The 12545-nt window shown below is 46.2% G+C and overlaps 1 protein-coding gene across 1 annotated transcript; it reads left to right on the top strand.

Moving 5' to 3' along the window:
- Nucleotides 1-2908: 2908 nt before the first annotated feature.
- Nucleotides 2909-12404, top strand: cbx4 (chromobox homolog 4 (Pc class homolog, Drosophila)). Its single transcript, XM_086133569.1, has 5 exons — nucleotides 2909-5451; nucleotides 5545-5588; nucleotides 6067-6132; nucleotides 7836-7902; nucleotides 9585-12404. Exons 1-5 carry the CDS (start codon nucleotides 5383-5385, stop codon nucleotides 11067-11069), a joined length of 1731 nt encoding a protein of 576 aa, XP_085989695.1. The 5' UTR covers nucleotides 2909-5382; the 3' UTR covers nucleotides 11070-12404.
- The last annotated feature ends 141 nt before the right edge of the window (nucleotides 12405-12545 follow it).

Here is a 12545-nt window from a genome sequence, read left to right as displayed (position 1 = left end):
TTTCACTGCGCTAGGTTGAGATTAACAAGAGGAATTTAGAGGATAATTCCGCATTTATGCTTTAATCTGTGTCCTGTTACACCCGCAACACAGTCGACTTGTTTATGCAGATGAGGATTTCCGCATGTCCATTTCGTCACAATTTACCAGCTCCTGGGGGTTTTTTTTTTTTTGAAGAAGAAATCTGGCACACAAACAACACTGCATGTCGCCAGACCAGAGAAACATTCAAAAGCATAGCAGTGGTAGCATCGTGTTGGTTGTTTTTCCCCTGAAACTGCAACTTGGAGGTTGTTTTGGTTGCCAAAATGGAACACTTGCAAAAATGAAGGGTGAATTCAATGAATCCAAGCAAGCGGCCAAAGTGACCGAAAAGAATGGCTTTACAAAACAAAATGTGATGGACAGTCATCCGGCCAGAGAATAGGTCTAAATTCTGCACACTAGAGATTTCCGTACAATCTGACACATTTGGAGTGCCTCTGCAAGGAAGTCAAGATGTGCCAAAAACATTAGGCCAAAAAGACAATTAGTGCTGTCATTTGTTGCTGCATAGCCAATATAAATGTCTTGTCAGTTTAACACCACAGAGAGTGTTGTTAGCAACACTGACAAAAGTGAATTAAATTCCCAAATATTTCAAACAAAAAACGAGGCTTTAAAATAATGAAAAATCAAGCCAACTGTCAAACACTATAGTGGTGTCAAACTCAAGGCCCAGGGGCCAAATCTGGCCCGCCACAGAATTTTATGTGGCCCACGAAAGCAAACCAAACATGTCAACTTCCATGATGCTTGCTAAAATCCCTACCAAATGTTTAAATTCTCATATGTAATAAATAAGTGACATATTGTAAGCATTTTTTTGTTACCGAACCCCTTATTGCAGTAACTTAAACAATAGTGGAATAAACCGTTATTGACTTTTTAAAAATATGGTTTCAGGCATAACAGCCCTCTCAGGGAAACTGTAACTAAAAAGTGGCCCACAACAAAAATGAGTTTGACACCCCTGTTATAGGGCATGCCCACAGAGCTACAAAAAATGGGTCCTACTTCTTCCAGCATCTTTCTTATGTCTACACATTAACACGTTTGAGCCATAAATATATTGCTGCTTCAAGCCTACGATGACTGGAATATCGCCTTCATTGCGAGGCTTTGTCATGCCACAACAACGAGGCGCTCTAAAGCCGAAGCCCTTGTCCAGAGGATAGCTGTCACGTCAGACTTTTTTTTTCTTTTTCTTTACCTTACTCCTCCACCCTCATGACGTGTACTCACAGCTGACAACGAGGTGCTCTAAAGCAGCCACGCTAGTGGACTGTACAAAAAGACAACTTATTTTCCAGGTAAAAGCATATCTAATATATAATTGTGCCGGATAAATACAGATGGGAACAAAGGTATCCAATTTCTCATATGGAGTGCGTTACTGGGCCACATTTTAGACCCCCAACCCCAAAAACTGAAAAGGTGAAAAACAATTCAATGATGTAGCACCACAATTCAGTACAATAGTTCTTCTTCGTCCTTCGGCATTTTTAACAATCTTCAAATGTGTGTTTCGATTTAAAAAAAAAACCCTGTCAGAATTCACTTTACAGAATCTTGAAGGAAGAAAAATGCTTTGTGACTTCATTTTTTAATATACTTTATCATGATATTTTCACCAAATTTGATTCAATTTCTTATGTGTATTTGCTGTCAAACCAATCCATTTATTCATTCGTTACATTAGACATGGCTTTGGCCTGAGCATAAAATTATGTCACCTGTATAAGAATGGTGGATGATTCCCAATGCAGCAACTGTGTTCAGTATCATTCATCATTTCTGACTCCCTTGTCACTTTTGAGATTTTTAATTAACTTTATGGCGCACCATCGAGCTCCACTATGTAAAAATCCCACTTCTGAATCATTCTCTCATTCCTTGCCCCTTAATCTTTTTTCAGGATCTTTGGTGGACTTTTTAAGGAACTATCTAAGTCTGCTATATTCAAAAAATCGATCGATAGATAGATAACGCCAACACATTGGATTCTTTTTTCAGGCAGTCCTGTTTTTGAAATGTTCTGAAATGATTTATTCTTGACCTTACATTATGAAATCCTGCTTTTTTACATTCTATGGGTGTGTCCACTTATGAGTTTTGGTCGCTGTACACACACACACACACACACTCACACACACACACACACATGCTGAAGAAAAAGATCGACCGGCTCTGCTGATGTGCAACACGCCTGTGTAGGCTGAAGGCGATTTAAAAAGTAAATTCATTGAATAATTTCTATTCTCTGCGGTTTTCCCCAACAGGGTGGACGCTTCATAAAAAAATGTCATATAGCCGACGAGTTGACGATCAGCCAAATCCACTAACACGATGGCGTTTAACCCCTTCCTCTTCTTCACGCTTCGCGCGTGCATTTTGTGACATATGAGTGGGATTTCTTGACATTTATAGAGGTTGCACATTCCAAGCTCGAGTGTTTGCCCCCGATTTAATTTCTCCGCGTGTCACGCTGTCTCTCTTTTTGCTGTTGCTAGGCAAGCGGGGCGTGTGCGCTCCGTGGCCGCGGCTGGAGGGCACCGCGGGAGGGGTGGGGGGGGGGGCGTAAAAAATGTAATTGGGCCCAAATTCAACGCTTTAATCGAGCGACTTCGCTGCTAGTGGGGTCTTAAGCCTCCCCCGTGTTCATTTGCGGTGCCGAAGTGGAGTGTTGCATGGCGCGCGGTGGTGTATTTGGCCGCTTTCGGTGCATGACCATATATGGCAGGGCAGAGATAGATCGTGCCTGCGCGCAATAGGCTGCTCTCCCTAGCTCTGCTTTGCGGGCTTCGTTTTAACCCATTTCATGCTGAATTATTTTTTCAAGCATGAAAAAAAAAACGCCCGCTTCAGCGCGGAGGTGTTTGGCGGGTGTTTTGGGTTGGTGGGGATCGCCATTAAGCAGAAGTTTTTCATTTTGGGCCGCATTTTCAAATCGAGTCCGCAGTGATTTTCTTTATGTATTCTGTTTTCAAATGTATTTATTTCACTGTTACAGTACACAAGGGCACACATACGTGACCGCACTTAAAAGTGACGTGGGCGATTTGCACGTTTCTTGCTCACGTGAGGCGGAAAGAAACGGGAAATGAACGGCTCCGACGAATAATGGTGGCGTGAAAACTGAAAAGGTGAATATTTACCGTCTTTCAACGTTTAAATTAACGGCAGTTTGAGCCCAGAGGACATGGCACTGTTCTGACAATCTGTGTGCGCGTGTGTGCGTGCGTGTGTGTGTTCGTGCGTGTGCGTGAGTGAGAGAGAGAGAGAGAGAGCGAAAGAGAGACAAAGCGAGAGAGTGATTGTGTGCGTGCGTGCGTCTTTGTGTGTGTGTGTGAGTGTGTGTGCGCGCGCGCGCGCGTGTGTGAGACCTATATTTGCTCAGTGCAGTGAGAATATCGAAATGTTAGCCTCCGTGCGTCGGCACTTTTTTGTATGAAAAGCTGGAACGCAGAGTCAACGCATAAACAAAAAATAAGTAAAGTGAATCCATGCTAAGACGGTCAGAGCTACAAGACGAACGATTTGAATGGGCTCAAAGTCTTGAGATAGCAAATCTACAAGGCAAACACGCGCATTTGTGGTGGTGGTGGTAGGGGGGGGGTTAAAGGGTGAGTACATAATAAGCTGAATTTCGGCTGCAATCGAGTAACGCCGACAAAATATGAACTAAAGGAGTTCATTTTCACCACTAAAGGTAGAAACGTCAAATTAAGACACATTTTTGGACTCTGTAACTGTGGCCTTTTCCTCGACAGATAAAAAAAACAACCAAGTGACAAAGTAAGCCACTTAACCTGGATGAAAGTGTGGGAGAAATGTTTCAATTCTGGTCTGAAGTGTCCTTTCCTTTGCTGCCGCCGTGACCTTGCTGTTTGTGTAACACCCTCACTTGAAAATAAGAAGAAAAAAAAGTACATCTTATCTTCATAGCGGTAAAATGGCGAGGCGTTAGTTACAGGAATAAAGATGGGAAAGGTTACGTGACCATTTTGTCACGTAATGGTGGCATATTGACTAGAAATCGCCTCATACATGTGCCTACTTCTGACAGTGTTGACACAATGAAAATCATTCCCCAAAACTCCCCACCAGCAACACTTTGAGCTTTATTATCCTGAGACTCACAACGGTGGAGTCCCGCAGCATGACCCGTGTCGACATTTTTTAAAAACCGTTTTGGTTTATATTCGTCTTTGAATGGCTCCTTTCCCCCATTTAGCTGCGAACTGATGAACCTTGAGGGATAAAAAACCGAATTGCACTGAAAACTTCACTTTGTTTATTCATTTACCCTTGAAATTGTCCCTAGAAATACTTGCGTGGCTCTTACAGAGTTCATATAAATCAATTTATAATACAACAGAACGCTTCGTCTAGCAGCAATGAACATATTGTTTTATTCTTATTGTGGTTGTAAATTGTAATGGACTCGGAATGTCCTTAACAGAATTCTGCAGAGTTTTAAAGCGAAAAAAAAAAAGACAAACAGATTGCACCTGCACTTCACGCGTTTCTACACTCGGTCCTGAAAAACTCCAAAATGCCGTGTTCGTCCCCAGGATTTCGTATTTCGAGACACATTCAGGCACTTGTACGCTTCGTCTGGTAAGCACTAAACGTTTTGCCTTTGTCTTGGGCTGCTTGGCATCATAACTGTGTCATAATGGCCCCTTTTTTTTAATGTGTCATTTCTGATACCCATAATTCATAAATCCGAAATGTTTGCTCGCTCGTGAACGTACCACTCCTCTTTTTGCGGTTGACATTTTCACAGGCAATGCACGTACATTATTGCGCCCATACGTAAACACATAAGAGAAGGGCGTATCTCCCTCCTCCTCGCTTCCTGACATGAAATACGCCGGTGGCGCATAAGTGCCGCGACACTTAACGTAGTGATTTATTTAAATTCCCACACGTCCACGAAGAAGAAGAAGAAGAAGACGACGAAGGAGAAGAAGAAGAAGAAGAAGAAGGGATGGAGCCCAACCAGGAGAGGTCTCCACCTCCCCTTCTGACGTCATGCGCCAAAGCCGGAGCTCTTGCACGACTGGATCAGTTCACGACGGCTCGGCTGTTACTGTCTCTCTCGATGCACACAGCCAGGACTGTTCGTGGAGTGTGCAAAAGGAGGGACTAGGCGAGCCGGACGGGAATAACGCTTTGGATTTGGATACACACTGGAAAACAACCAAGCCAGCGAGCGAGCGCGACCACCCTGCCTTGTCTGGCTTTTTTTTTTTTTTTTTTTTTTACCCCTTCCTTCTTTGCATACATCGCTTTCGCCCCCTCTAACCCGTCACTTGAGGTCGGATTGCGGCGAGAATGGAGCTCCCTGCCGCCGGGGAGCACGTCTTTGCGGTGGAGGGCATCGAAAAGAAGCGCATTCGCAAGGTAAACTGCAGGGGGGGAGAAAACGGCACACGTATTACCATGGTGCATTTAAAACTCGGGGGGGATGCATTTTTTTTCTTTCTATCAACGCAGGGGAAGATTGAGTACCTGGTCAAGTGGCGGGGATGGTCACCTAAGTAAGTCTTGATACTGCCTGTTCATAATAATGTGTGGATAATGCAAATGAGAGAGGGCATACGCGGGCGCAGTGTGTGTATGCGGGCAAGTGTTTCATCCGTGGATGCCTTCACTAATTTATGCGAGGCGAAAAGGGAGGGTAGGCACGGCCATGTAATCCCGTTTTAATTATTTCTGCTCTGCCAACGAATTTGAGAGACAGAGCTGCTAAAATGGCCGACTGTATGTTGGCGCGCGGAGACAGCACACACAACAGATCCGTTTCCCTTTTTTTTCCCTCCACCTTCTTCTAACTAACTAATAACCGTTTGCGATCAAATGTGCCGCTTTCTTATGCAGACGGAGTCGCGGCAATTCCTGTAATTACTTTTAAATGCCCGCATAACCTGTCTATATCGCCTAATATGACTTGGAATGGTGTCGGGGGGCTTCATTGGCCCACCATCATTTGACAGTTATTTTGGCCCCTCCCTGCAGATACAACACTTGGGAGCCAGAGGAAAACATCCTTGACCCGCGCCTCCTGGTTGCGTTTCAATACAGGTGAGACTCAGGCTGGACTTTGACTGTGGAGGCCTCCTCCAACTCGACCGTGACCTTATATGGGCATGGGGGGAGGGGCCACGCTCCATTCGCTCTGATACCCCCCTTGACCCCCTGGGAAAAGGGCCAGTGAGAGTTTCTTGAACGCGGATACACTGGGTAGAGCTGGTAAACATGAATTAGACTTATATCATGCAATATATTGTTTGAATCCAAATTTTTAAAAACAAGATGCAACATACCTGCAGTTGCTGACTTTGTAGGATGCACTATGCCATCATAGATGCAGGGGGTGGATTGAGATATGGGTACGAGCTGTGTAAATGCGTTGCACTGTCATTTGTCTTCAAATATGTGATGCATTGTTTATTAGCATTCACCGGAGCGGACGTTCCTTAAGGCAAAGCTACGTTGTTTACAATACACAAGTTGTAATTCTCCATATTTGATGTTTAGTTTGGCAATAAACTTCAGCTAATAGTGGCAATAAAGAGCCTGAAGCATCGTTTTGGACAAATATTTACTAATTACACCTGCCAAAATGCCGCTTGTTGTCAAGTTATTTGTCATCTGCCACCATGGTCAAGCAGCACCGTATTGTAATATCGGAATAAAATGACCAGTGAGCGTTCCTGGGAGGCATTTTTGCATGTTCTGTGAAGTGGATGCACAGACTCGAAGGTTTTGGGGCAAGTTTGAGGCCTGCATCATAATCACAAACCTTAGCCAGGCATTGACATTAAATGCTAATGAGTAGTAATGGTGTGCGGGCTGCAGGACTCATCGACGCTCCCCCTGTCAGAAACAACATTTGCATTTTAGAAAGGGGCTAATTGACACGCATGCTTCTACAGTGTAACGCTGGCAGCCCGCATGTGTGCGTCTGGCTCCGTCCTGATGGTCACGGAGGGCTGCTTGTGTGCAGTGTGTGCGGAATCCTCCCCGCTCCCAAAGGATGGGGGAGGGGACCCGACAAGGGAGCCTGTAATTGCCAAATCTTCTGTGAATAGGGGTCACCTCGTCCGATTCTGCGTTTGGAAATAAGCGCTCGGCTGTTTACCATCACAGGCTTGATGTCTTGAACATCTGTAGGCCCAAAGCATGCTCGGCGAGAGCCGCGTTAGCCGGCCTTCGTCCGCCGCTGGTTATTTACGAGTCGCTGATTAGTCAAGGTTTATTCCTGGTGGTAATATTTCATCGCGGCCTTGCCATTACACGCGCATTATGCATTTTCTGTCCTCCCATCTTGTTCCAAAATCCCTGTTCTACTTTAGCCCGACATGCAGCCTGCTAAACTATGAGCCTGTATTCATCTTTGGGGTTATTTGCGTGTGTTTATCCCATTTGACATGTACCACATGACCCTAATTACAGTTGTGAGAGCGTATAGAGGAGAAGTGGCACAAGGGCGGATGTTTGAAAGACAAGCAGAGAGTCTCTTGGCTGAAAAGCCTTAATTGAATTTCTGCAGGATAATGAGAATACAGACCGGGATGATTACTGTGGAGCGCCATGCAAATAAAGAGCACAATGCTTCGGTCACGTGTTGGCTTTTTTTTTTTTTTTTTCATCGCCAAATTCCACATTTGACCTTGAATAGGTGAAGGAAAGTGGAAGACTATATCCCAAAGGCCATTTCTTATCGGATATCACTTCAATAAGACAAGACATGAGAATCTATAATTATCCTTTTGTTTTCACAGGGAGAGGCAGGAACAGCTGATGGGATATCGTAAACGGGGGCCCAAACCAAAACATCTTCTACTGCAGGTAATTTTCGTCACGCCTCTCTTATCAGTGAGAGGTCAGACGGGAGAGGGGGGTGTGTGGGGGGGGGGGGGGAGATATTCCTGTGAGGCGTTCTCGAGCTGCTGTTATTATGGTGGTCGTTATTTTTAGTTTTCTTTCAGGCAGCGACGGGAGGGGAGAGAGGTTCTTCATCTGGCTTGTCCTCGGTTTGTTTCCCAAGGTTACGCAAGTGCGTCCTGAGCGAGCTTGTTGGATCTGGATGTTTATTATTTCCTTCTACTGTCTGGCTTTGCGTGGAGGATACAGTCGACTCGTTGTGGTTTTTTTTAGGACATGCTCAATTTAGAGCTAGTGAGTCAGCACGTTAGCTAAAACCGGCGCGGCGTCGTGCTTGGGTTTGTCCCATTTTCCGGGTTTAATGGACCTTGTTATGAAGCAAATGTGGACATATCGGCCGGTTGCTATGCGGCAGCGCTCCTTAGCTGGAGTCACTCGTGGTCAGGAATCAAGAGATGAAGCGTGACATGTCTGGTGGCACTTCTCTGACCCGAGGTCACAGCCAAAGGGTCTTGAGCGTTCCGCAGCAGTGCCCCTCTGAGAGCCTGATGGGTCAGCCTGTGCTGGAGGGAGAAAGGGGTGGGTGGGATAGATCCGGTTATGGCGCAGTGTGTTTCAATATCGAAGCACAGCGTTTTATCTTTGCGTAAGCACGGAGTCTTCCACGGATGCACTCTATTCATATCCTCTAAAGGGAGAGACAAAAGAATCGAGTCTTGTATGGATTTTTGCAGGGGATTGTGCGGAGGTCTTACATCACCATTAGATTTGTGGCTTCAGCAAGGCCCCGGGCCAAAAGTGTTGCAGTGGAAAAAAAAAATATCCATACCGTAGAGCAGGGGTGTCAAACTCATTTGACATGGTGGGCCGCATACGGGCTCGGCAGGTGTCAAGTGGGCCGGACCATTAAAATGATACCATACTCTGCCAAAAAATATCCAAAAGATCATGTCTTTCCTTTGTTTTGGTTTTGTGAACCACAAAACATTTCATGAACATATCTTTTATAAAACATTTCACGAAACACCTTGGATTTCCTTTGACAAATGTGCAATTTACTTTGATCATTCACATATGTGCATTGCAACTGATCCCACTGAATTGTACAAAGGCACAAAACTTTAACTAGTCATTGGTATTGAAAAATATAGTCATGCATTTTAAGATGAAACGAGATTTATAAAGAAAGGAATTTTTGAACCATTCACACATGTGCATATAAAATCTAAATGTAATCCCTGCCTGCACTTTACAAACTAAAGAGAAAACAGTCTGCCCCCTATCAGATAATCCATGAATTGCATTTTATTAAAAACATTCATACTGTCTTTAATGCATTTTTCCCCCGCGTTTAAATTAGCCTGCGGGCCTGATCAATCCTCCTCGGGGGGCCGGTTCCGGCCCGCGGGCCTTATGTTTGACACCACTGTCGTAGAGCATTTGATTTGTTAGTGTCAAACAGTGGAGACAAAGTATTGTTTGCATTCTCTTGCCTGGGGCCTCCTCAGGGCTTTGGAGAAATCTCCTTTTTTGTTCATTCCCACTAGAGGTGGACAAAACATTCCAAGCTGGTCAGAAATACAAAGATTCCTGTTCTGTTTTCATGTTCACGCGGCGGACTCAAAGCATCTTGTCGATCCTTTCAGGTTCCCTCATTTGCCCGGAGGTCAAGTATCCCCGCGGGCTTAGAGGACGCCTCCGCAGACGCAGACGACAGCCCCAAGTCGGACGCCGTCCCGGTGCAGCGTTCCCAACCTCAGCAGTACCAGCTGAACAGCAAGAAGCACCACCAGTACCAGCCCAGCAGCCAGGAGGTGCCCGTCGAGCAGCTCGCCAACAGCAAGAAGAAGTACATCTACCAGCTCAACAGCAAGAAGCACCACCACTACGAGCCCGACCCGAATATGTACGACGCTCAGGCTTCAAAGCTTAAGAAGGTGGTCAAAGTTCAGGAAGCAGCCAGTAAACCTGCCAACCCCGGCTGGAATCTGCCTCTGGCGCTGCAGCAGAAATGGGTGCGTGACAAAGACACGGGCTGCTTGAGTAAAGTCAAAGAGCAGGCGGTGGAGGGAGGGAAAGCGGCTCCCAAAGACGCCGAAAGCGAACAGCCTCTGAAGGCTGATCCGAAAGACGCCACCCTCCCGAGCTCCGTCGGCAGCAAAATGAAGATCATCAAGAACAAAAACAAGAACGGACGCATCGTGATCGTCATGAGCAAGTACATGGACGGTAATAAGGTTCACGGAGCAAAGGGCAAACACGGGGAATCGTCGAGCGGGGGGGAGAAAACGCCAAACGGCCTGGCGTCGCCGAGCAATCCCGCGCACAGAACCAAAATGGCGGAGAACGGTCTTCCCAAAGAGATTTGCGGCAGCAGTTCCCTCCCCGCCGCCGATCACCCCCAAAAGTGCTCCCCGAAGGACAGACATTTCTTCAAGCCTTCGCCCAGCACGGCCGAGGAATACAACACGGAGGTCGCTCGAGGTCAGGCCGACTTACCCGATGATCTGCCGCTGCAGCTGACCGCCAGCTCGCCCCCGACGTCTTGGCCGGCCGACGGCAACGTCCCGACCTCGACGATTATAGAGCACATCAGGATTCCGTCCTACCCCAGCAGCCGGAAGAGGAAACTCGCCGAGCCGGCGGATGAGCGCAGGGTTTCCAAGACTTTGTTAGCCACCAGAAGCCTGGGCGTTTCCGGCACTGTGCTCAGTCCGCCTCAGGACAAGCCCATGGACCTCCACTGCACCGGACGTATCGCCGCGTACGATGCGGCGGACCACGGTGGCGGCCAGGAGGAGCCCATGGACCTGAGTTGCCCGAAGACAAAGCGGCAGACTGAGCCGGAGACCCGAGCCGAACCCGCCCCCCGACCCGAGCCGCAGCCTGAACTTGACCCCCAACCCGAACGCGCTCCCGGACTCGAACCCCAAACCGAAACCGCTGCGCAACCTGAACCCTCACCGCCCACGCCCGCCGCCCAAGACGCCCCCGCGGCAAGCGAGGACACGCCGCAGAAGGCTAAAGCGGCGCTTGCGAAAAAAATCTCTCCTTTCATGGGGAATATCATCATCACTGATGTCACAACAAACAGTCTCACCGTCACCTTCAAGGAGTACGTTTCTTTCTAAGCAAGCGAATGACTGACCGATTCTGTCCATATGTGCATACTGTAAAAAAAACAAAAAACAACAACAACAAACAAAAAAAAACAACGGAGATTTTGTACATATGCAAAGTTCTAATTTATAATTCAAATTGAATATGTTTCATACAATGTTTTATACCATAACTTTGAAACATAGCCAAGCAAGTGCCCTCGAGGATTTGAGTGAATACATTCGATGGGATGTATGAAGCTCCAAAAAAAAACAAAAAAACAAAACAGTCTATGAATATATTCCATTGTTCCATACCTGTACCAAACTTGTAATCTCAGATGTATGAAGGTAAATCTGTATTTTGTATCGATTAGATGGATTATTTGGGGTCCTGGTGAGTGTTAGAGAGGAACTTGTGATGTCGATAGAGATCTCAGATCAAATTGAAAGCAATTCCTTTTTTTTTTTTTTTTTATCCACCCGTCAATTCTGGTCATTTGCCTTCATTATTTGGGACAAAGCTCCGCTCTCTTTTAGGTCGTTTTCGATTTCGCGATGAGCAATCGATTCATCGTTCTGGTTTTGGTTGATCGCGCGCAAATGCTGGTTGATTCGTGGCGTCTCGAAGCAATGAATTGATCGAGGAAATGGGAGCGTACCTCGTTATTGCGCGATCGGCACGCTTGAAATCTTGCCACGTCGACGTGACACGGGCGTACGCAAATTCAGGCGGGCGCCGTTCTGAAAAATGTGAAACATCGAATTCGCGTCGTTCTGCTCAGTTCTTAGTGTCGGGCTTTACGTGATCTGAAAAGGCGCGTGACTGCTGTTTGTTTGCCGGTCAATGTGACTCATCGAAGCTTTGTTATATGGACAGTTGAACGCAGTCTAGCTGGGGGGGGGGGTCTCAAACTCGGGTCCTCGAGGGCCGCCTTCCTGCATCTCTTCCGTCTCTCCCTCGAGGACCGGAATGTGACACTTCTCGTGAGCGCTAGCTGATTTGTTTCTGCTGCTTAGAATGCAAAATGTCTAATCTGTTGGATGTACAGCGGGACTCCTCTTCTATACGCACACCGAATGCAAAACCCAGTCTAAGAATGCTAAAAATCCTACAAGAATGCACCGGAAGCGAGCGTATTTATTGAATCCGTCGCAGAAGAAGCTTCAAGTGATCTTTGAACAAATGTTTCAAATGTGCTAACGTTGGTTTTCTCTGTCTTTTTTGTTTGTTTTGTTTTGTCGGGCTTTTATTTGTTGAGCCTCTCTTGCACTTGGTTACAAGGATTGTCATCAAAGTTGGCGAGGGAGTCAGTTGGCTCACTGCTGTCGGCACACTTTGACAATAAAGAACAAAGTTACGAGTAACGCTTCGGTCTTGTTATTTCTTAACGTGTTTTTATTTTTAAGTCCCCGTAAAGTGAAAATAATTGTGTTGTAAATCTGACGCACCACTAAGAAGTGTCGTTCAAAACCCTTTACAACTGCGTCAGTAACCTGATGTGAATG

The sequence above is a fragment of the Hippocampus guttulatus genome, chromosome 16, assembly GCF_054856545.1.
Source record: "Hippocampus guttulatus isolate MCC_2025c chromosome 16, RoL_Hgut_1.0, whole genome shotgun sequence".
Lineage (NCBI taxonomy): Eukaryota > Metazoa > Chordata > Actinopteri > Syngnathiformes > Syngnathidae > Hippocampus > Hippocampus guttulatus.
The sequence above is the reverse complement of the archived record's forward strand: the minus strand, read 5'-3'. Positions and strand labels throughout refer to the sequence as shown.

Excerpts from the sequence above, each read along its gene's own strand:
- cbx4 (XM_086133569.1), top strand. The coding sequence starts at position 5,383 with ATGGAGCTCCCTGCCGCCGGGGAGCACGTCTTTGCGGTGGAGGGCATC. Across the intron at positions 5,589-6,066 it reads TGGCGGGGATGGTCACCTAA|ATACAACACTTGGGAGCCAG; the intron begins GTAAGTCTTGAT and ends CCCTCCCTGCAG. Across the intron at positions 6,133-7,835 it reads CTGGTTGCGTTTCAATACAG|GGAGAGGCAGGAACAGCTGA; the intron begins GTGAGACTCAGG and ends TTGTTTTCACAG.